At 55.6% G+C, this 25,673-nt stretch overlaps 1 protein-coding gene and 1 long non-coding RNA gene across 2 annotated transcripts; both read right to left on the bottom strand.

The window, feature by feature from the left end:
- Window positions 1-3,931: 3,931 nt before the first annotated feature.
- On the bottom strand, window positions 3,932-7,164 carry LOC109951020. Its single transcript, XR_002273536.2, has 2 exons — window positions 4,961-7,164; window positions 3,932-4,491 (listed from the first exon to the last, which is right to left on the bottom strand). It is a non-coding gene; the product is annotated as an uncharacterized LOC109951020 (long non-coding RNA).
- A 4,488-nt stretch (window positions 7,165-11,652) lies between these two features.
- TBX3 (T-box transcription factor 3) lies at window positions 11,653-23,863 on the bottom strand. Its single transcript, XM_039561103.1, is given in 14 exon segments — window positions 11,653-12,150; window positions 12,153-12,239; window positions 12,242-12,301; window positions 12,304-12,333; window positions 12,336-12,441; window positions 13,100-13,675; window positions 13,677-13,733; window positions 13,735-13,805; window positions 15,118-15,275; window positions 16,582-16,658; window positions 18,815-18,961; window positions 20,205-20,472; window positions 22,273-22,718; window positions 23,317-23,863. Coding segments are annotated over 13 exon segments (2,184 nt in total). The 5' UTR covers window positions 22,668-22,718; window positions 23,317-23,863; the 3' UTR covers window positions 11,653-11,998.
- Window positions 23,864-25,673: the final 1,810 nt, after the last annotated feature.

Genomic DNA, 25,673 nt, shown 5'->3' with positions numbered 1-25,673 from the left:
ATCAGCTGAAGGACCAGGGAGGAGAAGCAGCCCCACAGGGAACCTCTGGAGTCCTTTCACACACTCGGGTTTCAGATCTGCACACAGCAGCTGCCTTCTCCCCCACCCTTCAGCTCCATGTAAATCACATTGCTGCTGTCTCTGCTCATCCCACCAGTCCCTAAGGAAGAACAAACCAGAAGTTCCAAGACCCTGGAGCCCTTTTGAGTCACAGGGAAGACACATCTAACACAGCACAACTTCCTCCAGGGAAACACCCCCCTCACAGCTCTTGAGGGGTGCCAGGAATTCACACAGCAACCATTTCCCTCCTGTGCCTACACCACGTCCCCCTCGCTCCTTGCACAGTTTCCTACCTCCAGAAGGATTCCAGAGCTCCCCATCACAAGTGCTCTCCCAACAGCCTCTCACAGCTCCTTCAACACCACAACCTTCTAAAAGTAACCTTTTTTTTTTTTTTTTGCCTGAATCGAACCTATAAAGACTCAAGGTCCTCTTCTTCCGTGCAGCAAATTCACACCTTAATTATCTCTTATTGGCCACAGCTCTTGTTGCTCCTGACGGGGATTGCTTGCACGTGGGCACAGAGGGAGGGGAAGCCCCGCTCCAGGCAGGCAGTGAGTCCCCTCACAGAGGTCCCCATGCTGCTGTGCAGGGTCCTGGTGCTAAAATTTGTATGAACCCATCACCAGAGATGTGTTGGGTCCCGCTCAAGGGTGGGGAAGCATCTGGGGGCATGTACAAGTGAAGTGCAAAGAACATCTGGCAACCTTCAAACTCTTGTCTAACAGACCGTGCATCGCCCCCCCCCCCCATTTTTCTGTGAGAAATAGGATTTGGCCCCAAAATGGGTGTTGTTTCTGTCACAGCTCATTTCAGTGCGAACACCAGGGTGCCCAAACTGCAAAGCAGTTTAGAAAACATCACCCTCCACCAGTGTGTCCTCAGGGCCACGAGAGTGCTCCCCAGCCCCAGAGGACGTGGCCAAATCAGCCCCTGCCTGTTATTTCCCCCATCAGCTGCCCGCATTAACACCTCCAAATCCGATGGAAATACAGTTTCCAGGGGAAAACTCGGTGTGCTTGGAGTGGCCTCACCCCCTGATTGCACCGGGGTGATGTGATTTAAGAGGAAGCCGAAAAAGCAGCGATTGATTACCCGTAAAACAGGGTTATAATCCAATAAATAAATGATAAATCAGCGTGTCTCCTCAGTGAAGAGCTAGAGATTCCAAGTTCCCCTTGAAGGAGCTGAACAGAATATCCATTATTCAAACCCATCGCAGCTACCCAAGTGGAAAGAACAGCTGTGCCTTCATGTTTCCTGACACTTTTTCTTGTTGCACCACCCTCGCTGAATATGAAGCGATTTGGACTTGAGGTAGCTCATTAAGGGGAGGCAGGGAGGGCCATTTTCCAGGTCTCCTAACCCCTGTCAGTTCGGATCAGAACCCGACACCCGAGGGGCAAAGTGGGGTTACTTGGCTACACCTCCCATGACTCCTGCTGCTCCCAGCGAGGGCTCTGCCCCTGCCGTGCTGGCTCCCCCCGAACTCTGCTCACGCAGCTTCCTTAAACATTTGTGATGCAGGGCCACCATCCTACCCTTCCTACCACTCCTGGAAGCACTGAGCCTCCAAGAGTTCAAAACTCCTTCAGAAACTTCTCAGACCACTGGAACCCAGGAATTACCTCCCACAAAAACCCTGCCCGTCCCTGCCTTCCAAACAGCTCTGACGCTGACATGCACACACACAATTCAGAGCCTTAATGAGAGCACGCACCAGCCTGGGCAGAGACAATGGGCATTTCTCATCACTCTTTAGACACAGCCAGAAAGTAGGACAGCACTTTATTTGGAAGCTGTGCTAGACCTGGAAAGCCACTTGCCTGCAGAAGCCCTGGGATAAGGTCCCCTCTGAGTTAATCCCAAAGTTGCACTGTCTGCTCCAAGCTTCTAAAGTGGGGCAAGTGTCTTATTTTTTTTGCTCTGGGAAGGCTTTCTTCCCCATTGTGTGCCCACTGCACATTAAAAGGCAATCAATATCATTCCCATTGTTTACCCTGAAGTTTGATGCATGTCTTCCTGCTTTTACATCCTTGTTCTCACATTTTTGTGCCCCCCAGTTTCACCAAAGCCAGTTAATCTCTGGCCCAGGGTGAAGTGTTTCGTGTGAAATGGCTGTTTCTGGTGCAGAACGGGTTTGTAACGAGGCAGGAGACAGAAATCAGAGCTATAATAAGGATATAATAAGACAAAGTGCTTGTGAAGGAGAATTTGTGTGTTAGAGAGAGTAAAAAGGGTAAGGCAAGTAGGAGGAGTATGAATAAAGCTATGAACCAAAACATAAACACACTGGCTTTGTGCTTGCTCGCACTTGGATCTGTCTGTGAGTGAGCAGGCAGCAAGCAAAGACAAAACCACAGCAGCAAAATAGTTCAGGACGTGGATATGTGAGGGAGGGCAGCAGAAACCCCAGGAGACAAAGCAAGGAGACCCCTGCGCCCCCAGACGAGCCCATGGCACGGCCAGGAGGGCAACAGCTCAGCTCGGTTTATAAACCCCCGCCTGCCCTCGGAGTGCAGCCACACACGCACCTGGAGAGCTCTGGGAGGTTTCCTGCAAAAATGCCAGGCCCAAAGCTGCTTCCCTCTGAGTGCCCGGCACGAGGGCTCTCATTTGGAGCGCGTGGAAAGCGCCAGGAGCCATCCTGTCAGTGCTGGAGGCAGCCTTGCCCTCCTGCTCTCTGTCCCCTCCCCGCTTACAGGTGAACAGAGGGAGGGGGCTCACAGGATTCCACGAGAGCCTCTTCTTTCTCTGCCTCTGAAGAAGAAACACTTTCAATTTGGATTTTTCCTTTTGGGTCCTGCTGCTTGCATCCTCTTCACTCCTCGTGCCCAGGCTCTTGGGGATCCCCAGGACACCCCTCACCCCGCTCCTGCCCTGCTGCCCCTGCCAGCCTTGGGGAAACGCTTCCCGGGGAGCTGCGGGACCCCTGGCGCCGAGCCCTGCCCGTGGTGCCGGGGTGCTCCCACCAGGTGGCACTCCAGGAGCGGCTGACGGAGACACCGGGCCCCGGGAGAGAGAAGTCCCGGCCCCGGGAGCGGCCCCGGCCGCGGGGACGGCCCCGAGAGCGGCCGCGGCTTCAGCGCTCCCGGCCGCGGGGGACACCCCCAGCAGCGAGGAGCCCCCTGTCCTGCTCCTGCGGGCTGCTGGCACCGGGCACCCAGGTCTTGCCTGCTGCCGTGGGTTCATGCTTCCCGAATTTCGTTATTTCCCGATTTCAGGACGAAATGAGCTGCGGCACGAGGATGGAGCTCCCCCCGCCCCACCCCAACCCCGTCACCCATCCATCCATCCATCCATCCATCCATCCATCCATCCATCCATCCCTCTCTTCCTCCCTCCCTGCCCGGAGCCGGCCAGGCCAAGCACTCCCGCACCGTCGGTCCACCCTCCTGACAGCAGAAGTTTGGAGCCGCGGGATGGCGATCTGGGGGGAAAGGGAGGATGAAATGTATGGTTCCTCTCTCGTCCCTACCCTGGTTAAATACTCGGCAGAGGCAGCAAACCAGAGCCGGCTGCGAAAGCGGTGCGAACGGGGGAGCACCGGGGAGACTCCCACGTTTCCCTCTCCTTGAAGGGCGATGGTCACGGACCCCAAAGCTGTCCCGGGGGGGACGGGGAGCCTGGGACCGCTCAGCGAGCTGCCGTTGGCGGAGATGAATTTACCCAGAACACGATAGAGAAAGTATCGCTAAACTAATCGAGCCATAGATCCCAAATCCATCGGTTAGAGCCTCCGGGTCCCAGCCGGGCTGTGCTCGGCCAGGCGGGACTAAACCTGGGAAAGCCTGGGCCGGAGGGGATGTGTGCGGGCAGCGGGGACACCGCACACGTCTTGTGTGGAGTGAAAAAAATGCGCTCACAGTCACATTTCTTTGCATCAACTTTACATAACGACACGCACACACGTACTTGAACTACATAAATATTTGAAATGCATCGAAAACGTCGTAGCGCTTTCGACGTATCATGTGCAGAGACAGCTGTACATAAAGTGACATCCAGCTACCGAGCGGCTCTGGAGCTCCTGGCGCGGCCGTAAGCACAGACCTGCGCGCAGCGAGCACAGCCGGGCGGGTGTCCGGAGCTGCTGCCCGCTGCACTCCCGGTGCCGGGGCCGGCGACGCCCGCCTGGCTGCCCCAGGGCTCGGGCGGCTGCTGCTGAGCTCGGGCTCCCGGGCTGGTTTGCCCCTCCATTATTGTTAGTACTGGAAAATGTTGTTATCCATGGAGTAATGTCCCTGCTGGCCCAAGCGCCGCTTTTCCTGGGAGCGAACCCTTCGGAGTGCGAACCAAACCTCGCTTGCTCAGACCAAAACAGTTTTTGGAGAGGTCGTGGCTCGCTCCGCTCCTACGCGTGTTCTCCCCGTGTTTCGCCAAGGAGCCCTCCCGGGACAGGTTCTTCCTCCTCTTCTGGAAAGGCTCCTGTTGAGAAACCATATTTAAAACAAACCAAAAAAGCCGCAAGACCACCGCCACCACCGTGGGGCGGCTCTCGGGTTAACCCCCCCACTAATGACTGACGGCTGGTGCCACTGAGACAAATAAATACATCGTAAGGAGGGCAATGGGTCGCGAGTCGTTTTGGCCCTAAGGTGAGATTTAGCAATGACCGCCCATTAAATCGAGCTTTTCACTTTTCCTAGGGGTAGCCCCTACCCCCTCCCGCTCCAGCAAGCAAAGCGGGGGAGCCTCCTGACCTGGTTTATATTTGTATTTTAGGTTTGAGGGGCTTTTTTCCTGCTTGCTTTTGAGATCGGAGGCGGGAGAAATGAAAACCGGCTGAAAAGGGACTCGGAAGAACGGAGGAGTTAAAAAGCACCCCTCGAAAATCCACGGCGAAGGCCACGACCGGACAGCGAGGGAAAGCGGGGAAAACGCATTTTCAAGAAACCTGTGAAAAATAAACGCGAGAACTCCTGGGAGCAGTTTCACGGCAGAAGGGACAGGATCCTGCCGGAAGATCGCGGTGACACATTCCCAAGGGAGCGCGTCGGGCAGCGCGGTGGCGGCGGGGCTGCGGCGGCGGGGACCCCTTTCCTGCAGAGGGACCTGAAACGGGACTGCACGAAAGCTTGGAGAAATCCCTCCAGCTCCCTCCCTGCCGCCTCCTCCTGCCCCAAGAAAACCTCCTTGTTCCACTGACCCGTCTGTCCAGCCGGTGGGAGGCCCCAAGCCGGACCCCGCGTCCCCATCCTCGGCCGGCTCCCCCACCCCGGAGCCGCTCCGCTCGTACCTTCCCTGGAAGGAGCAGCTCCGGGGGGAAAAGCACCACTGGCTTTTTCTCCCGAGCTTATTTCCTTGATAACTTTATTTTGTCAGGGGCGCTTGGGCGGCTTGAAAGGAAATAAAGCTTGAAAGGACCTCGGAAAGGAGAGAAGCCGGAGGCAGAGGGGGGCTGCCCCGGGAGGGGAGGGGGTCGGAGTGTCCGTGCGGTCGGGTCGGCTCCGCACAGCCCAGCCCGCTCGGTGCTGGTTTGGTTTTTATTTCAGTGCCTTCTCCGGGAAGGTCATTATGTGGGAGAGTGAGGGAAAGCCGAGTTTGGTGAAACCAAGGTGAAATTCAGCAGGAATTATGGCCGCGGTTACCTGGGCTAAAGGTCGAACTCTGTTTCGGCTGAGAGCGTTTTGAAAATGTAATAATAATAATTAAGTATTTACTCTAGAATAATCCAATCATTGAAGAGCAAGAAACCAAAGAAAGAAAGAAAGAAAAACAGATGGATTAGAAAAGGGAAAACCCAAAGGTGGTGCATGCGAGACGGCTGCGGGTTGAGCTTCCACGAAGGAGCGGTGGCAGATGAGGAAAGCGCAGCTCCAGAGCCCCGCAGAAGCTCCGGAGCCCCGGCCCGGCCTCGGAGCTCATCCTGCCCGCAGCAGCCCCCGCGTCGGGGCGAGGGGATGGGGCCAGGAGCTCCAATAGCGCCTTGAAAGACCACTTCCAGCTAAAGGGCTTCGCCTCGCCGTGTTTTTACACGCCTTAATTGTTCCCTAATAATGCGGGGTTTGGGGAGAAGCACGTGGGAAGTTTGGGGCTGGCTGGAAAAAAAAAATCAAAACACCAAAACAAAAATGCCAGCAAGAAAAACCCCAAGGCACCCCCAGGAATGACCCTCCGGAGCTGGTTCCCTGGGAACCGCTGGTTTTCTCTCCCCACCCGCAACCAAAAACTTCAGGTGCAAAGGGAGACGGCTGCGCGGCGGGTCGGGCTGCGGGAGGGCTCGGCGGGTCGGGGCAATAAGGTGATGCGAACCCCCAGCTCCACAGGTTGGAATCTCCTGCTGGGGGTCTCTTTACTCGCCCGGAATGTGCTTGGACAGTGGGCAAGTGGGATGAGGGCTCGGGGTTGCCCCCGTGCCCCCGTGGCCGGGGGTTTCTCAGCGAGGCGCGGCTGGAGGTGCCGAAGGAGGGAGGTTTCTCCCGCCCCGTTTCCCCCATCAGATGATTCCAACCCCGCCGTCCCGGCGCCTCCAGCGCGGATCCGCCCGGCCGGCTGTCGCTCCCGGCCGGGTGACAGGGACCGGGGGGGCAGCGGGGCGGTCCCCGCACGCTGCCACGGCTGCTGCTCGCCTCCGCCGTGCCAGAGCCTCGAGGCAATCGCCTCATCAGCCCATTTACCCTCCCGAGACAGCCAGCAACCGCTGCGTCCGTCCAGCCATCCCTCCGTCCGTCCGTCCGTCTCTCAGCCCTGGCCAGGGCCGCGCGTGGAGCAGCGCGCTCCGGTCACCCTCTGGCAGCGCCCCTCGGCCCGGGTTTGCCGGCAGAAATTGGGGGAGTGCCCCCCGCACACCCACGGGCACACTCAGGGGCTTGGCGTTCGCCCCATTTTGGCCAGCGCACGTCCGAGAGTGGCCCCGACCCCTCTGCCCGCCGGGGGCTGCGGCTGGGGCTCCCACCCGGGACGGCGGGTGCGCTCCTGCAGACACGCAGCTGCTAAATTTCGAGCAACTCCTCTATATTTTTAATTTTTCCCCCTTTTTCCTTTCTCTTCCCTTCTCCCAAACCCTCTTTCTACCTTCCCAAAATCGTTTCCCGGTGCAATCCTGCAGCCCGAGGCGAGGGAGGAGGCGGGATGGTCCCTGCTTCCAAGACTTTTACGAACAATCGTTAAAGAAATCAACTTTTTTTTTTCTTTTTTTTTTTTTTTTTCCCTCTCTTCCCTTGTGCGGAGGCCGGAGAGGTCCCTTTGATCTGCGAGGCCTGGCGTGCTCCGAGCCCGCACGCCGGCTGTGTGCGGGGAGGGGGCTCGGCCGCCGCGGGAGCCTCCGAGCCGGGACATGAAAGGGGGGGAAGGAAAAAAAAAAAAAAAAAAAAAAAAAGGCGTCCAGGGTACGGGAGATCGACCGAAGGGCTTAAATATTTCATATTCCTGGAAGCTGTCAAGGCCAAAAACAACAACACGCCTCCCGCCTCCCCCGGAGTGTTTGCAGAGGGCAGGAGCGTGTGTGCGTGCGAGGGGCCGGGAGGCTGCGGGGAGGGGGGGGCGGGGGGGGGGGAAGAGAGAGGCTCATAAATTTTCACTTGTAATCAATCAATAATTAACTAATAGCGGAGCGTGGGCTGAGCGCGCCGGCGACGCCGAGTGCCCGTCCCGCCGGGGTGTCGGTGTCGCGCTGCCCCCGGGGCGCTGCGGCTCCGGGGAGCGTTTCGAGCTTCTTTCCCCTCCATCCCGGCGGGGCGGCCGCGGCCCCGCTTTCCCAGAGACTTTGGACTCGGGGCTAAAACTCCCGTGGGTAAAACCCGGCTCGGCTCCAGGGAGAGCCTGCGGGGAGCTCGGCCGGGGTGCGGGGTGCGGGGTGCGGGGTGCTGGCTCACCCCAGCGCGCCCCCGGTTCCCCCTCGGCGGGTTCGGTGCCCCCTCCCGCGGGCCGTGGGTCCCTTCGGGGGTCTCCGGGCGCTGCTCAGGCCGCCCGAGAGGTGGCGCCGGCGCCCCGCCGGAGCCCCCCCGCCGCCGGCCACCCCCACCCAGCGCCGGGTCGCCTGCATCAGCCATAAAACCATTGAGGATATCAAGACAGGCGCCAGGTGAGTAATAGACAGGATAATCCACAGAGATTGCTCGCTGTTTACCTCCATCCACAAGCGCCACAAGAGTTACTCATTAACGTTACTATATACAAATAAGATACACAGGAGATAAAGCCATTTGCAAGTCAGAGTTACACCTGCGGTACACGGATTTCTTGCAAGGGCATGGCGAGGGGGAGGTCAGCATTAGGCCCGTGCAAAAGGGGGCTTTAAAGCAATCAGGCTGCACCCTCAGCTTAAAAAGAATAACTCGTGAGCTCGGGGGTTGCGGCGCCCCGGGGCTGCCGGTGCCCGCCTGGCCTGCGGGGCGACTACCGGGCTCCTGGGCCAGCAGGAAAGCGAGATGGGCAAGGGGGGTCTGGGGGTGGGTGTCTGTGGCTTTCCTCTTGACCATCAGCAGCGAATTCCTCGCCGAGGAGGAAACTTTCCCCACTCACACACAGATCATAGCGGCTCTCCCGCTCTCGGAGCGATTTGGGGACCGGCAGCTGAGAGAGGGAAAAAGCAGAGGTCCCCGCATGATTCCTGAAGCCCAAGGGATGGGAGAGAAGGGACCGTGGGGGTCATGGAAAGGTGTTTTTGTGCTGCAGCTAAGGCCGGAGCTCAGAGCAGAGGCCGAAGTCGCTCCCCGGGGCAGGGATGGCTGTACCGCCCGCAGGGGCTGCCAGGGCTCTGTCCCGCCGACCTGCTTCTCTCGGGACCGGATTCCCTCTCCCGGAGCGGCTCCAGCTCCCACCCGCGTGGAGGACCCGTGTGGAAAGCGGCTGGTGGGGCTGCAGCCTTCGGGCTGGCTGCACAGCCGCTGCCTCTTTCTTCGGGTGGATTTTTAAAAAAATTTTTTTTTGCCAGACCCGCCGCCACCTCTATCCCCAAAAGCCCCTCCTCGCCCAGGCCGGCTCAGGGGAGCATCCGCTCAAGTGACATTTCCAGCAGCCGTCACCTTGGGCCATCCGAGGGTGGGGGAAGAGGGAGAGAAAAAATCCTGCTCAGCCCAAACCTTTCCATCGTGGATTCAACCCGAACCCCCATCCCCAAGCTGAAATGGGAAGGGTCCCGTATCCCCACGAAGGGGAACAGTTTGATGTTCGTGGGGGGATTTTTAAATTAAAAAAATCGGGGGGGGAAAAAAACCTTTATGGCCACTTTCACCCCCTGGATCTCCCTTTATCTCGCTGGCGCAGGAACCGGGGGCCGCGGGCCGAGGGGCAGGCAGAGCATAAAACAGGATACAGGCTGGAAGTACATCCTTATAATATTTATTACTGGCGGAGGATGAATCACTTTTCAATATACGGGCCACTAACTGTTGAAGGGATGGGGGGAAAAAAATCTCATTAACAAGAAATATATATGTTCTGCTAAAGGATGTGCTCATAGGCTGGCAGAGGTACGGGCAGGGGCTGCCAGCTCTCCTCAGCTCTCCTCTCAGTGACCTCCCAGGCCACTGGTCCAGCCGGCATCCAGCCGGGCTCTCTGTCCCCGTTCCAGCCGTTTTCCAGCTTCATCTCGATATATCACGAGCCGAAGGGGCGATTCCAATGAAAGGGCGAAAAATGAATTTTTAAAAATCGGGTATTTCCAGGTGATAACTAACTGGGTAAGCCGAATCCTCTGCCCGGACAGGAGAGGGAAACGAGCCCAGCAACAGCATCAAGTCCTGAGCACTTCACCTGGAAACTTTGAAGGAGGGCTCTGCATTAAAATTTAACCGATCTATTCTCTAATTCTTCACTTTTGCGTTATTAATTTATGACAGATAAAAGCATAGCTGAGCCTTTCTCATTAACTTTTCAAACGCCACTTAATATTGTTCCATTAAAAGAGGTGACTTTAGCAGCCTCTGGATCGACTTTAAAAGCGAGAGGGATAAAGACGGAAAAGGTACATTAAACAGCTCGCTTAAAACTCGTCTTTCCCCCCCAACAATTCAAATGACACCACCTCGACTGGTTCGTACTAGCTCCTTCCAGGAGAAATATCTTAATATTGGGAGCGGGAAAGGGGGTGGAGGAGAAAGGCAGAAGAGGGATATATATCTTTCAACCCCTCCATCCTCCCAGGCACTTCGGGGAGGGTTGGGGTGAAGGCATTTCACAGTACGCCCAAGACATTTCAATAAAAATTTATTGAAACTTCAGTGACTTTTAAAAGGGAAAAAAAAAAATTACAGAAAAAAAAAATAGCAAGAACTTCTCAACATTTATATAACACAAAATAGACCTTCATTTTTTTTTCCTTTGAACCAGCTCTGAGCACCTGACTTTCAACCCAAGAAAATATGCACTCACTCAAACAAAGACAACAATAAGCACAGTAGTAAAACTCCATCGCAGGGTTGTTTTCTGACACACCGAGGAAACGGGGAAAAATAATAGAAAGTAAAGAAAACCCTAGAATCTTCACCTTTTTTTTCTCTCTCTCAAGCCACTGGAGAAGCCTGTTGTCGTGTATTAAAGTATATAATTTTGTGGTTGTTGACATTTCGAACACTGAAGAAATCGAGGATTAAAAGCTACCATGGCACCCTGCTTTGTCTTTTTCTCTGATTTTTTTTTAAGGTCTTTGATTAATTTGGTTTCTTTCTGCTTTGCCTTTTGGATTCGGCTCCTTGGCAAAAGGACGAGGTTTTCCTGGGCTGAGCTCCGATTTAAAAACTGAGCCCTCACAAATGGGGGAATTTCTCCTCTGGGTCGGGATCTATGTTTAAAGGCATTACCAACTTGAAATGAAAACGACTAAAAATAAAAACAGAAGGAAAAAACAAGAAGACTGCTGCAGTCGTATTTACAGAGATATGTACAATGTCAATAAATTAAAGTTTAATTTCGAGTATTCATATTCCACGTATTTACAAGAGTTATCAAATAATTACATAAATACTTTGTTTTAATAATAGTGTCCGCTCTTTTCTTCTTCTCAGTATGTTTAAACCTTGTTATTGCATATACAATTAAAGAGGGAAAGCTGTGATAAACCTACAGTCGAGCTACAGAGATTTTTAGATAAAATAAATTCACTTTTTTTTCTTTCCAACTACACTTATTTTTGTTGCTACAAGGGAGGATGTTTAAGGTAGAGGGACAAAGGTCTTATTTTTGTTTTTATTATTATTAATATTAATTTTTTCCCTGGGATTTGAAACGAGCATTAAAAATAAACAACAAAACCCCACTGAAATAAAAAATACCACCCCCCCTCCAAAAAAAAAAAAAAGAAAAAAAAAAAGAAAAAAAAAAAGAAAAGCAGACTACTCTGGAACATGCAAAAAAAAAGCCAGCAACTGGCTCTCGGACATCACAATAGTATTTTAAACACACAGCTTCCCTTAATATCGACTGAGGGGGTTGTGGTTAACAACCCGCCCAGGAAACAACTGTTGAAGAACCAATATGCAAGTTACTTACACACTTTTCTTTCGGAGAGAAAAAACATCACTTCTCTCACTAAATTTTTATTCATAAGTTTGTTTGATTTTTTTGTTTTATTTTTTCTTTTAGGTCTTTTTTTTTTTTCTTTTTTTTTCTTTTCTTTTCTTTTTTTCCAGCGTGTTTTGGTTTTGGTTTTTTTTTTTACACCGTTAAAAAACAAACTAAAAGGAGGATGCCCCAAACCCCACCGGTGCCTCGATCCGGCCAGTTCTGCTCCCTGCGAGGAGCCTCCGACCCAGCGCTCCCCCATCCCCGACCCTTTCCCCCTGCTCCACCTTTTGGTTGCTAAGCACGCACACAACGCCGCGGGATTTTATATCGACAAAAAAATATAGAAAGAGGAAAGGAAAAAATTAAACCAAAATAAAGGACGGGGCTAAAAAAAAAAAAAAAACACTCGCGGGGTGGAGGATGTGGTTTCTTTCAAACAAAGTGCACTGCGAGACTGATTTGAAATGAGCTCCCGGAGGCCGGGGGGTTACGGGGAGCCGCTGCGGGATCTGTCCTGCTTGGGGTCGAGCCCACTGACCAGGCGCTGGATGTTTTGCAGTTCGCTGGTGGCCGCCTCCTTGTCCGCGCCCAGTTTGGGGGACAGGGACACGGAGCCGGACGAGAGGGTGGAGGAGCGGTGGTGAGGTCCGAGGCGGGAGTCAGGGGTACGGAGCCGGGGCTGGCGCTCAGCCCGCCCGCCTTGCCCTCGCCGGAGCCGGCGGCCAGGCCGGGAGGGCGGTGGTGAGGAGGCTGCTGCCGTCCGAGAGGGGCACGGGCAGCGGGTAGGGCTGTAGCGGAGCCGCGGCCGCACGGCGCTCAGGACGGGTGCCGGTGCACCGAGCTGGAGGCGGCGCTGGAGGCGGGCGGCGCCGCGGGCCATGTAGGTGTAGGGGTAGGGGAAAGGCTGCCGAAGGGAGACATGGCCAGGCCCTGCGGGAGGGGAGGAGAGAGAGGAAGGGTTACCGGCCCGCACGCTCACCGCGGGGAATGCTGCGCGGCACCCCCCGCGCCAGGGACTCCCTGCGCCCGCCAGCGAGGGGCTGCGGGCACGAGAGCTGTCCTCCCGCTGCCGAGGCCCAAAACACGTGGAGCCAACGGGGCACACCCCGCCCGGGCCCTGCCCCGCACGGGCCCCCTCCCGCCGGCCCAAATGGCCGTGGGGTCTCTCCCCGCTCTCCCCTCACCGGGCGATTCCCTGCGCTGGGGCAAGCGCCCTCCACAGCCGCAGGTCCAGCCCCCAGCCCCGCTCCGCAGGCAGCCCCGGGCACATTCCCCCCGACAGCGGCTCCGCTTCGCAGGCTGGGACGCGCCCCACAGCGCCGGCTGCGCCCTGGTCCTGCCCGGTGGCAGCCGCGGGTGCAGGGCTCTGGAGGACAGCGGGGAGGGTGGGAGAGCTCAGGGAGTTCACGCTGGGCCACCCCCCGCCCGGAGCTTTCTCTCCTCCGCCTTTCTGCCAAGCCCTGTGACTGGCCCCTGGGAGGGGCAGTGGGGGGGACACCGCGGGAAGTCAAAGGAGGTGCCCGCTGCCCCCCGGCCCCAGGGTCAGAGCCCCCCGGCCCGGAGGGGCGGCGCGGGGGGAGCGCAGTACCTGTGAAGCCAGGACGTGCTGCTGCAGATGGAAAGGCAAAGCAGCCGCCGATGCTCCCGAGAGTCCCTGGGCCGCCGCCGTGGCCATGACCGTGTTGTCCAGTCCCGAGACCCCGGCGGATGCCCCCGAGACGGTGGCGAGGAGGGGCCCCATGCCCGCGGCCATGCCGGAGAAGGCCCCCCCCATGGCGAACTGCCCGGGGTGCAGCAGCAGCGGGTGCCCGTTCCCCAGCGGGTTGAAGAACTGCTGGCCGGCCAGGGCAGGGGGGAAGCCGAGGTTCTGCAAGTGTCCCTGGCTCAGGTGGGCCGTGCTATCGGTTTGGACCGTCAGGGGGGTGAAGGGCTCTTTCCCCAGCAGTCGGTTCTCATCTACTTTGGGGCCATCCCTGAGGGGGCTTTTCAGTTCCTCGCCGCTCAGGCTTCCCACCCGGGTGCTGGAAGAGATGGCAGCCGGGCTGTGCCGGGAGTCCGGAGGGGCTTTCTCAGTCCTCTCTCGGCTCCGACTCCCTGCCGAGTCCCCAGGGAAGAAGTGGCTTTTGGAGGGGCTGCCCCCCTTGTCCCGGGGGTCGTCCCCCGCCGGTGGCAGCGGAGCTGGCCGGCGCTGGGGTGGCGGCGGTGGTCGTGCTGATTTTGCCCGGACTCGTTGCCTTCTAGCAAGGGATCGTCTTTGCTGTCTGCATCGCTGTCTCCCTCGCTGGGGCAGAGATCTGCAAGACAAAGGGGGCCCGGGGCTGGGATCCGGCACTGCACATCCCGAAATCCCCACCGGGCTGGGAGAGGGGGCAGAGACGCTTCCTGGCCGGCCAGAGGTTTGTGTGGAAATGCTTCTCTTTTTTTTATTATTATATAAATAACTACAGCCCCCGGCTCCCACCTCCCACCCCGTCGAAGCCAGCCCGAGTTTACACAACGCAGCGAAATTGGCTGCGAAACAAGCGGCGGCCCGGAGGAGCGACCCCCCAGCCGGGCGGGCCCGGGGCCACGGCCCCGCTCCCCGGGGCTCCCCCGGGGCTGCGGGAGCCCCCAGGGACCCCCCTCCCTTCCCGGCTGCAGCGGGGGTAGAGGAGGAACGGGACAGCAGCAACCTCGGGGCAGGGCTGAAGGGCCTTGGGGATGTGTCTCCTACGACGTTTTCCAAAGTTTCAATCCCTTTCAACGGGCAAACTTTGAAAACGCACACAGAGACACCCCGCAGCCGTCTTCATCACCCCCTGGGCCCCCTTCTCCCCAAACACATGCACGGCTTCGCTGGATTCCTCTGCACTCCTAATTTCAGCGCCCCAGGTGCGAAGCTCTGGTTTGCTTTTCGGGTCCCCTCCCAGCTCCCCTCCCCTCAGCTCGGCAGGCCTTCAAAAAAACGAGTAAAGCAACTACAAAAAGAGGTTGTTTCCTCCTCCCCCTGCCCCCCCGCCCCGGGATGGATTAATACATACGAGAGGGCTGCAGACAGCTCCCAACCCCGCACGGAGAAACCCAGGGTGACTTTTCTATAACAAAGTTCGGGACTGTATCCAGGGGAAAGATCCTTCCTCTAATAACAGATTCAGTGAGGAATATTAATGGAGTGACTCCAGTTTTGAACTTTTGCCCCGTGGTCTGTCTTTGCTCCCTTGACTTGGAGCTGGCTCCTTGCTGAACCAAGGAGGGGAGGGATGAATGTGCAGCAAGGGGAGAGGGAGGCCAGGGGGGAGAGGGAGAAGGAGAGGAAGAGTGAGGAAGGCAGAGAGAGAGACTGAGGGGGGAGTAGGGAGGAGAAGGAATGAGAAAAAGAAAGGAAACAAGAAGAAGAGTGATGGAAAGAAGGAAAAAGAGGGAGGAAAAACTAAAGAGAGAAAGAAGAGAGAGAAGAGAGCAGAGAGAGAAAAGAGATGAGAAGAGAAGGAAAGAGGTAGGAAGGAAGGCAAGAGGGAAGGGAGGAAGGAAGGAAGACAGGCCAGTGCCAGAGGGCAGCGGCACAGGCCAGGATTTGTCACCACACAGAGCAGACACCCAGGCTCTCCCAGGGGCCGCAGCTCTCACCTTTGAGGCTGGAGGTGCCCACGGCAGGCACGGCAGGACACGAGGACTGGGCAAAGCACTTGAAGGCCGTCTGCTCATTGGACGACTCGTCCGAGGTGGGATTCTCCTTCTTCTGCCTCTCGTCGTAGACCCGCATGGACTGCAGGGTCAGCTGCTTCCTGCGGGCACAGAACCCGCTGGGCGAGTGGCCCCCGGCGCCCCCGGGACCCCTCCTCCTCCCCAGCCCCTCCTGAAGTTCCTATTTGGGCACGAGTAGCACAGGGGAATTAAGAGCCACGGTTCCCTCGAGGAGGAGAGCGCGTTTCTGGCAGGCAGGGCTTGGCTGCTAATGAGAGGAGATTTCTTGGAAGCTGAGCAGCTCCTCAGCGAGGGCTGATATTAAAGACAAGGGGCGGAGGGGAGAGGGAAGCATTCCCTGGAGATTAGCTTTTAAAAGGCAAGGATGTTCCAGAGATATGAGCCATCTTAATGGTTGCTAAGATTGCTAGGAAGTGGTTATTTTGTTAGGCACTTTATGTAATCTTTTCACCAACAATTAACCCGGAGTAAAAATCTATTTATATTTAGAGAAATTAGAAATCATTTCCGTCCTGTGGCTCCAGCGCTGGCTTTATTTTCACACTGACGGACAAGAGGAGCTGGCGGGCGCATGTTTGTGTGTGTGCTGGGCTCAGAGTTGGGCAGGCAGAGAGGCCTCTTGGTTTACATGACATTCCCCCCACCTTTTATTTTGTTGTTTGCTTGAAAACAGAGGAACTGATTCATTTATTCATTATCTAACCCCCCGTGCAAATGGCTAAAATATCTTGTCTCCTGTAACACAACAAAACAGACATATCTCCCGTCAAAGGAAAAATATTGTCCCCTTCTCTTTTTTCTCCTTATATTTTCTTCTCATATTAAAAATAAAAATCTTGAGTCCCGTTATAACGAGTTCTGCCTGCCTACCTGGGGCACAAACTGTGTCCTGCTGCTTTTGGAAAAATAAAGAATCTTCTATCATTAATTACTTCCATATTCATGAGATCCCTCTGTCCAAACAGTTTATTTATACGTTTCTCCTCCACATTTTAGTCTTTTCCATACGGTCCCCAGGAAAATGCCAGAGGAGATTCAAGCAGTGCTCAGCCCTCACTTCTCTCTCTTCTCCAGTCCCAGATCCAAACTACACTGTAATATTCCCTCTCGAATTTGTAAGGGAAGGTTCTTCTCTGCTAATATTTGCTTAATGTACTGCACTCCCTTTGGCCAGTCATCCTCTGCGATGTGAAAACTAAACGTGGAAAGCAGGAAAGAATTCCCATGCAATCCGTTTGACGTTATTAACGCCAAGATCCTTATGGATTTTGGCGGGGGGAGGTGTGGTTTGGAGGTGAGGCAAGGTGATTTTGACCTCTGCTCGTGTTCTGAGCTTAACACATGAAAACCAAACGAGGCGCCTGTACAGAATCGAGCCAGACTCACCTCTTTTCCCTCCTTCCATTCCCGGTGTCCCGAAAACCTTTGGCAAAGGGGTTGTTGTCAATTTTTAATTGTGTGATCTATAGGATGGAGAGAAAAAAAAAAATAGCCAGGGGGTTGGGGCAGAATAAGGACATTTTTGTACTAAAAAACAACAGCAAACCCCACTCCTCCCAGTTCCCCCAGCGCTGGCAGGACCCCGGCAGGAGCAGGACAGGGCAGGGGGCAAAGGTCCCTGGTTTTTGGGTGAATCCATACGTCTTCCCGAGCTGTTTGGAAGCAGCTCGCCCTCAACCCCCCCGCCAGGCTGGCCGGCGACCTGGGCCGTGGTGGCAATGAAAGAGCCCCGTGTTACTGCCACCACATCGGAATTAATTGAGCCGTGCAATGAGATCCATGCAAGTTGTGCCTGTGCTTAAAACTCTTTAAATACCATAATTAAACCACAAAGGAATCATACCCACCCCCCCGCTATAATAAAATACTTTATATAATCGCATTATGCTCCGTGTGTGTTGGGGCGCCAGGGGTGCCAGGAGCCTGGTCGTTTTTTTGGGGGGGTGCGTGTGGAAGTTTTTCGGTCTGGGTTGCTTCGGGGTTCAGGTTATGGCAGGGAACAACCGTGGGGAGGGATGGGGGGTGCGGGGCATCCCGCAAGTGCCCGGTGCCCCGCGTACGATGCACGGAGCCGAATTCCCAGCCTGGCGGGGGCTCACCTCGCTGGAACGGGATGTGAGCAGTGGGAACGGGAATGCCGCCTCCCCGCCGCTCCATTGCCGGTCTCGGACCGGGCTGGAAGCACAGCAACCCCCCAGTTTAGGAGCAGAGGAGGATCCCGAAAAGGAAACCCCGCCTGCGCCCGAGTGCGGGCAGGACCGGCCTCGGCTCCCGAGTCACCCGGCCGCCGCACACACGGGATCAGGAAAGAGCAGGAAAACCCCACTGCTAAAACCAGCGGGACTTTTAATCCAGGTGCTCCCGGCCGTGCCTTCTGCTCCCCCCGCGCCGAGCCGAGGGCTCCCCGCCGCTTCCGCACGCCGCTTCCAGCCGATTTCATGGCAATCACACAAATATGCTCATTTCTGTCCTTCAACCAAGCCGCCCCCAGCTGATAGTCCGGGGCGACCAGCCCTGCTGATAAGTCCCAAAGCAAAGTCTACTCTCTGTGCACTCACTTTCTTTCAGTTTCCTTGCAAGTGCCCCGGCCGCAGAGAGAGAGGAAAATAGCCCGAGCCCCGAGGGGGAAGTGGCTTTTTGGAACGCGAGGGCAGAAGGGTACGGACCCCCCCCTTTTCCCCATGAATTCTTAACGGGAAAGGATGTGAGGGGCAGAGAGGGGCACAGGGGAGCTGCAGCGAGCGGGCGCTGCGCATCCAGAGCCTCTGCGCTCAACGTACACGAATGCAAAGTTGTAATTCACAGACAACAAAAAAATCAAAGCCCCTTTTTTGGCTCCTTCGCTTCCTTCCACTTGACTTAATTATCGTAAATTCGCCATTTGCCACTCTCCCAAATATACCACCTTCGTCGCAAGCGACAATAAACCAGCAGCAACGGAGAGGCAGCGTTCGCAGCGCTGCAGAACTTTCTCACACGGGCTCTTTCAGCCCTTCCAGCTAAATTCAAGCGAGATACCCCTCTCTGACCAGAGCATATTTCTGCACCACAAAAAATAATAAAACACTGCAGGATGCAAAAAAAAAATCATAATATAATAATAATAGGAACCAGACGTTCGCTCCAGCCTTATTGCCAATTGCTGTTAAAGGAGCTAAAACAGCACAAAGGCCAGGAAGAATTACAAAATCTCAGCCCTGCTGCTCTCCCCACTCTGTCTTTCGACACACGGAGCCGAGTCTCTTTTATTAATTTTTTTTTTCCTGATGCGTCTTAGATTAAATCCACACCGAGAGCAGCAAACCCCACCCCACCCCTTTCCTCATACTGGGGAGTGATACCGGGGGGAAAAAAAATGGTAGAAAACCCCTAAACATTCTCCCCACCACCCCCAGTCCTCCCTCCTTTTAATTGCCTCCCCGAGGTCGGTATTAGGAGAGTGCTCGACCCCCTCCCCCAGCGCCTTCCCGAAGTCGGATCAAGGAGGTTTTGGGGGAAAAGATGAGGGGGAGAGAGAGAAGAGCGGGATGGGCTTCGTGAGTTTTAAGGGAACAATGCAGAGTAAAAGTTCTCTTAAAAGCCAAAACACGTAAAACAAATCCTCTCTTAATCTCCTTACCTTATCATTCTGGTATGCGGTCACTGCGATGAATTCAGTCTCCGGGAAAACGTAGGTCCTGAACGTGCTGTAAGGAAGCTTGAGGATGTCGTTGGCTCGGACGATGTGGAACCGGGGCTGGTACTTGTGCATGGAGTTTAAAATGGTCTGGGGGGGCAGCGGCCGGCAGCAGAGAGGGCAGGAGGGAGGGAAAGAAGACGGTCAGCAGGAGCAGCATTTCCCCCAGCCATCGGCACTTTCTCCTCCTAATTTGCCTTCCCTCTCCTTCCTCCCCTCACTCCTCCCTGCCAAGCACACTCCAAACACACGCACACGCCTCGTAGCATCCAACCAAAAGTACTGACAGCTCCAGCTCGCCGGGGTTAGGCTCTCGCTGGACCTCTCGAAGGAGAGGAGAGAGGGGGGCAACCCTTCAGAGCTCTGCTCGGAGAGGGGGAGAAGCTGTTTGGGCTCCGGCAGCAATGTCTTTTGATTTCAAAGTGAAAAATAAATATTAAAAAAAACCAAGTAATGCAACAGCAGCTACAATTGCAACACCACCACGAGAGCTTCGGCTCGGTCTAATTGCGTGCCCCAATTCACTTAAGGCCTTCTGCGAAAGGCAAAAATGCATCGTCTAATCAAATCACAGGCAGCAAATGCAATCTTCGGCACATTAGAGATCCCCCCGCCGCGGCCACCAGCAGCAAGCCCCGGCTCCGCGGCAGAGGCTTTCCCAGGAATTGAAAGAAATGGCCAGGATCGACAGAGCACTTATCAGCAGGTTTGTTTGATTTCACTCTCAGGGTAAGTTTTTATCTCTGCACACCCGGTAAATGTAAAGGAGTGGATAGACATGAATGGGCAACTTGACCTCTGCTTTTGGTCCCTGTTTATTTTCACTCTGGCTTGCTTTACATTATCCAGATTAATATAGATTTAAACGTTTGCGTACTTAGGCCTTTAAGCCCTTTATACACATATGCATATCGTTTTCCTACGCTTAGAAAGTGTGATCGACTTTATTAAAAATATATATAGATATATAAAGTCACCGCAGCTCTGAGAAATATCGAGTTGCGCTGCACTGGAATGTATCCCTACAGTAAACGCTGCATGGCATGGGGAGGTTACAGAGTAAACTCCAGCCTTTAATCCTGACCCCAGCACGAGGAAAAATCAAGGACTACTATAAACCGGACAGATGCCCGTCCCCGGGTGCCCGGGGAGGTCTTTATGCCCCGTTTTCCCCGCATTTCGGCCGCCTGCCGGAGCTGCCAGCGGGGCCGCGGGGCCAGCCCGGCCGAGCAGCCGCCGTGCTCCGGGCAGACCCCCCCGCCGGGACCTCCTGCTCCGGCCGGGTGGCGAGGGAGGGGAAAAGGGGGTAAAGGAAGGTGTAAGAGACACTCACAAATCCGTGCTTGTCAGAGATGTTGTTAGTGAGCTTCAGCTTGTGAAAGGTGACGACTTTGGACATCCATTGTTCGCCGGTGGCCGGGCTGTCCGGGTGGATGTACATTCTCTTTGGCATTTCAGGGTCAGCCTTGCCGGCTACCATCCACCGGGAATTATGGAATTTGTACCTACAATCATCAGCCGCCACAATATCCATCAATAAAATGTACTTGGCCTTTTTATCCAGTCCAGTGCATCTCACTTTAAATGGAGGAAACATTCTCCTATGGGCAGAAGGGGGAGGGCGGGGGAGGAAAGAAAAGACAAGACAAAAATAAAATAAAATTAATTACAGCCTTTAAATAAGCTTCTGAATTTTGGTAGCGCGTCTACCAAGCAACTACTTCAGCTCTCTAAAGCAGCAAAGTAAGTCTGTGTCCAGCAAAAAGGTCGTGTTTCCCCCCCCGCCCCCCCCGCCCCCAGCGAAAAGGTTTCTCAAAAGCTTAAAAGTTGCAGGAGAAAATGGTCCCTGGATGGGAAAGGTACTCATTCCCTAGAAATCAGCAGGCGCTTACCTCTCTGTGCCATTCCTAAACAGCAAAGGCCCATTTGGGGCTCTCTGATCTCTCATTAGTTTCCTTTTTGCCTGCTAAACAAAGAAATGGGAGCTGATCGCACCCCGATAAAATAAATCGTCTGAACTATCACAAGCCAATCTCCCGGTAAAGAGCGGAGTTTTGCACTTTACAGAGGAGAATAAAAAACCCCCAGCGAGGACAGGGTGGCTGCCAGGGCTCTCCCCGTGCTCCAGCCTCCCGGGGATCCCCCCGTGTGCCGAGGGCTCCCTGCAAACCCCGCTCCCCTCCGCTCCCAAGTCCGGCTCCAAACTGCAACAGGATACCACAAATTTGCTGTTTATTATATCGAGTGGTTGGCATTCAGCAAATCTCAACTTAAAAGGAAACACATGACTTTGCAACATGTAAGGGCTCTTAATACTGGCCGAGGTTTTCACGCAAAAACTTTTGACCACAATTAACAGAAAAAGCTTCGGGAAAGCAGTAAAATGGGCGAGGGGAATTTTTTTTTCCTCCTTGCTGCTTTTAGGGCTTGTATTTATTTATTTTTTTTTCCTGAGCCTGTAGCCTGCAACTGGTGCTTTGCAAATAGGCGAAGCTCCAGCAAGGCAGCTGAAGGCCATCTAAGAAGACTTTTCAGGAGTGGCTTCCTCGAGTAATGCTCCTGGCAAATCACATGTGGAGAGTTTGGGAGGTTTCTCAGAGAGCCCCTTAGAAAAACACCCGGGTGCAAAGGGGGTTTTCACCCTACATCTCATCACAGCAATAGGTAGAGTTTTAAAAGAGTCCAGATGTCAATGAGTAGCGAATACAGAGAGGGATTTCAGACGGGTAAACCTATAAAAAGCAGAAATGCCGAGCGTGGCCGCGCCGTGTGTGTTCATTCATTCCCACGTGAAGGTTACATAAATACAGGGACAGGCAGCGCCGAGCTGCAAACCCTTCCCTGCCACTCCAGCAGCGGCTGCAGAACGGCTGGGGACTTTGTCAGCTTTTCTGTACATTTCCAGATATAATCAGTCAGCACAAACCCAGCCGAGATCCCAGCACAGAGAGAGGCACAGCCTGACACACCGAGCCTGTCTGCTCTCCTGCCCCACGAGCAGCCAGACGCCGCTCCAAAGGGTTTTTCCTTCATTCCCCTTTCTTACGGAAGAAAAACTGCGTGTAGCGAGGCTGAAAACCAGGCCAGCCCCTTTGCCAACCCCAAATTATTTTCTTCCTGCTCCCAGTCTTCTCCAGAAAGCATTAAGCTACTGAACCATGAAAGGACCCTCTCGCCCCCTGCACACGCTGAGCAGGGCCGGGTCGCGGCTGGGCTTTTCCCGGCAGCGTGGTGCCCCAGACGGGCTCGGATCTTCACTGCCTAAAGCTTTCCATAATTCCAGGTGAAAGGAGATTTACGGAGGAGGCGGCCGGAGAGAGAGCCTTGCTCTGGTGGGGTGCAGAGAGTGAGGGGTGGGGGAGAGGGGGGGGGGAAGGCACGAACCCCCGACCCAGACCTACCTTCCCGATTTGGTAATCACCATCTCCGTGCCTCTTTTATGGAATTGCTCCCAAAGCTCTTTAGCTTCCAGATGCACTTTCGGATCGTCTTCTACCTCTTCTTCTGGCTCCAGAGTTTTTAAAGGCCTCAGATGGGCTGCTGCCTGGTGACCCAGGGAAGAAAAGGGGATACCAGTCTCTGCAGCCCCCACTAACTGATCCATGATGGGTTTAGCCAGAGCCCCGGGAAGGGAGAGGGCGGCCGCCCCGTTGGGAGGCAAAGCCAGAGCCGGGAAGAAGGGAGGCTGATGTCCCAGCACGGCGCTCATGGCAAAGTCCGGTGCCCGGTGCGGTAAAAAAGGATGATAAGCCATGCTCGTCCCAGGGATCACTGGATCTCTCATCGGTAAATTCATCCACTCCACTCCTCGGTCTTCCTACTGCTGGAGTAGTCCCGGAGTGGTTTCTAACAGCACATCATGAAGAAGAAAAATTAAGATAATAACAATAACAGCAATAAAGCACCAAAAAAAAAAAAAAAAAAAAAAAAAGGGTTGGGGGAACAAGCTCTAAACAGCACGGTACATGAGGGAGAGCAGAACTCCTACAGCCTACAACTTCCCGAGCCGGGGCACATCCCCAGCCCTCGGGACAGCGGATTAACAGGATTGTTCATTATTAGTCTTGCTTTTTCTCGTGTTCGGTCTCTGAGGTTTTGTTTTGGTTTTTAGTTGTTTGCGTTTTTTTCCTGAGTGGAAGTCCTTGCGCTGGAAAAGAAACGCTGAAGAAGGGAAGAAAAAAAAATCCACCGGGTTCGCTGTCTGCTCCTGTTGCCGCAGAAGGGCTGGACAAGCCGAAATCCTTTTTTTCTTCTTCTTTTTTTCTCTTAGTCCCAATCCCCCTTCTCTTCCGTGGCAGAGGGTGACGGCTCGAAGCTGGGTTTTCTTTTTGGGTGGCTGGCTCTCTTCCCCCTCCCCCCCACCCCTCCACCTTTCCTCCGTACGGTCAGGCTGCAGAGCAAAGGCTGGGAAAGGAGGGAAAGCAGAGAGAAGCAAACAAACCCACCCCCCCTCGCCGGCCGAGGAAGGCTCCTGAGCAACCTTCAGCAGCAAAAACTTGTAGGGAAATCTCGTTTCGCCTCGCCTTCCTCACTCCCCAAGCAGGAGCTGGTCAGGGTGTCCTGATTTCCATCAGGATCTCTTCTTTCTTTCACCCTCCTCCTCTTTTTTTTTTTTTTTAATTTATTTTTCCCCCTCTCTTTCTCTTTCGCTCTGCCTTAAAAAAAAAAAAAATCTGGCAGAATTATACTGTTGTCTCCATAAAAGAGAGAGAGAAAGAGAGAGGGAAAGAGAAAGGAGGAGAAAAAGGGGGGAGGGAGAAAGAGAGGAAAAAAGAAAGAGAGAGAAGAGAGAGGGAGAAGGAGCCTCTCGGCTCTGAGAATTCCCTGTGAGTCTGTGCTCTGCGTGCACCCGATCGTAGGGATGTGTTGTGGGTTACAGGGGAGCTGGAGCCGCCTTGATTGGCTCTTTGACGCTTTCGGACCAATTGTGAGGCTCCATAGGCGGGGTTCTGACAGCTCGGGTGGAGGGGGACAGCGCCGAGTTATAAAAAGAAGGTGTCGGAAACTGTAACGCTGCAGCAAAGCATCACTAGTACTTCGGGCCGTGTGAATATGTCAACATGATCAGAGGGGAGGGAGCAGGGAGGGAGGAGGGAAGGGGCCGGCAGCGCCCGCCTCTAGGGGGGTGCTGGGGCCGCCTCGCCCCCGGCCCCGGCCTCTCGCCGCCCCGGCCGCTGCCCGGCCGCTCTCCCCCGGTAGGATCTTCCCGAGCGCCGGCAGCGGGGGGGGCTCCACGCGTGGCGGACCCGCTGTGTCCCCCCCGGCCCGGAGCCACCCCGGGAGGCCGCCGCGCTGCACGCCCGCCCCCTCCCCGCGGGTCCCCGCAGCCGCCGGGCTGGTGTCACCCCCCTGCCGCTGCCCCCGCGCCGTTTCTCCCCTCCCCGGCAAAGTTGCTTTCTTTAAACGACACCTCCAGGCCGGGAGCCGGGCGCTTCCCTTCCCCCCGCGAATCTGGGGGTGAGCTCCGGGGCTCGGGGGGTGGCTCTGCGGCTCTTCCCCCCGCTCGGAGCTCGGCTCCGGCTGCTCCAGCGGCCGCGGCCGCCGGTATTATTGTTGTGGTGGGCGGCTGGAGGCTGCGGCGGGCGGGCAGCGGCCGCCGCTGGCTCAGCCCCGGCCCCGGCGGCTGCTGATCGCGGCGGGTGCGCGGAGGGAAGCGGGGGGGCCGTTGGAAAATGGGATTTTTATGTATTTATTATTCCTTTTTTCTTTCTTTCTTTGGCGTTGCGGATTAAGGCCACTCGGCTGGCACCGGCGCCGACAGGGTTACGCTCCCACACCCCTCCTCTTCCACGAGGTGCGCGGGGAGGAGACGGGAAGTGCGGCTTTCCCTGCGCCCGGGCCGGGGCAGCGCCGGGCGGGGGGGCCCAGCTCCGGGTTAACCCGGGCTCCCATGGAGCCAGCCACCCCCCCGGGGACGGCGTCACGCGTGGGTCTGACCCGACCCCACGGAGAGGGAAGAGCCGGGCAGGATCCTCCTGGGAAGTTTCTGGGGAGATTTATTCCTTTGGGGGGGGGGGGGGTGGGTATGGGTGTGTGACAGTGCAGGGCAGCGAGAGGGGGCTTGCGACTGTGCGTGCCGTGGGCATGCAGGGCACGGGGCGCCCACGCGTGTCAGGCAGGGTATCCCAGCGCTGGGAGGTGCCGAATCACTACCCTGCCCTGGGGAGGGAGGGGGGGAATCTCCTGACGCCCCCCACCCTGCTTTAGAGAGGGGAGGATAATCCTCCGGGAGCGGAGCGGGGGAGCGCGGGGGCTCGGCGCTGGCTGCGCGCAGATGGGAGCGGAACCTCTAAAGTGATTAGCTCTTCTAACATTGCATTTTTGACGCACATGGTTAAGAGCGCTTGGCGCCAGCTTGGTGAAGTCCCTGTAGTAACCAGCGTCTAGGATCGCTTTGCATTCACCAAAATATCTCCCCTTTAGTCGGGGGTGGGGGTGAAAAGAGGAGGAGGGAGGAAAGGAAGCGGGAGTAATGCGTTCAAAGAGATGGCGGGGGGGGGGGAAGTCTGATGTGTTTCACGAAGCCAGAAGCCCGGCTACCCGCGCAGCGCTCGGCTGCGCTGTGCGGCTGGTTATCGACCAAGAGAGCGAGTCTTTCCAACCTCTGTTCGGAACCGGTTCTCGGGCCCCCGCCGCGGTGGGAACCCCCTAAGCCTATGCCTTCCCTTTATCAGCGCCCACAGCAAACGCCCGGCGGCTTCAAGAAGTTTGCTGCAATTTACCGCAACCGGGGTGCCGCTCTCTCACGGGGACCAGGAGGTGCCCGCGGGCACCCGCGGGACAAGCGCAGCCGCCCCCGGCC

The sequence above is a fragment of the Corvus cornix genome, chromosome 15 (assembly GCF_000738735.6).
Source record: "Corvus cornix cornix isolate S_Up_H32 chromosome 15, ASM73873v5, whole genome shotgun sequence".
Lineage (NCBI taxonomy): Eukaryota > Metazoa > Chordata > Aves > Passeriformes > Corvidae > Corvus > Corvus cornix.
This window is presented reverse-complemented; position numbering and strand designations above follow the sequence as displayed.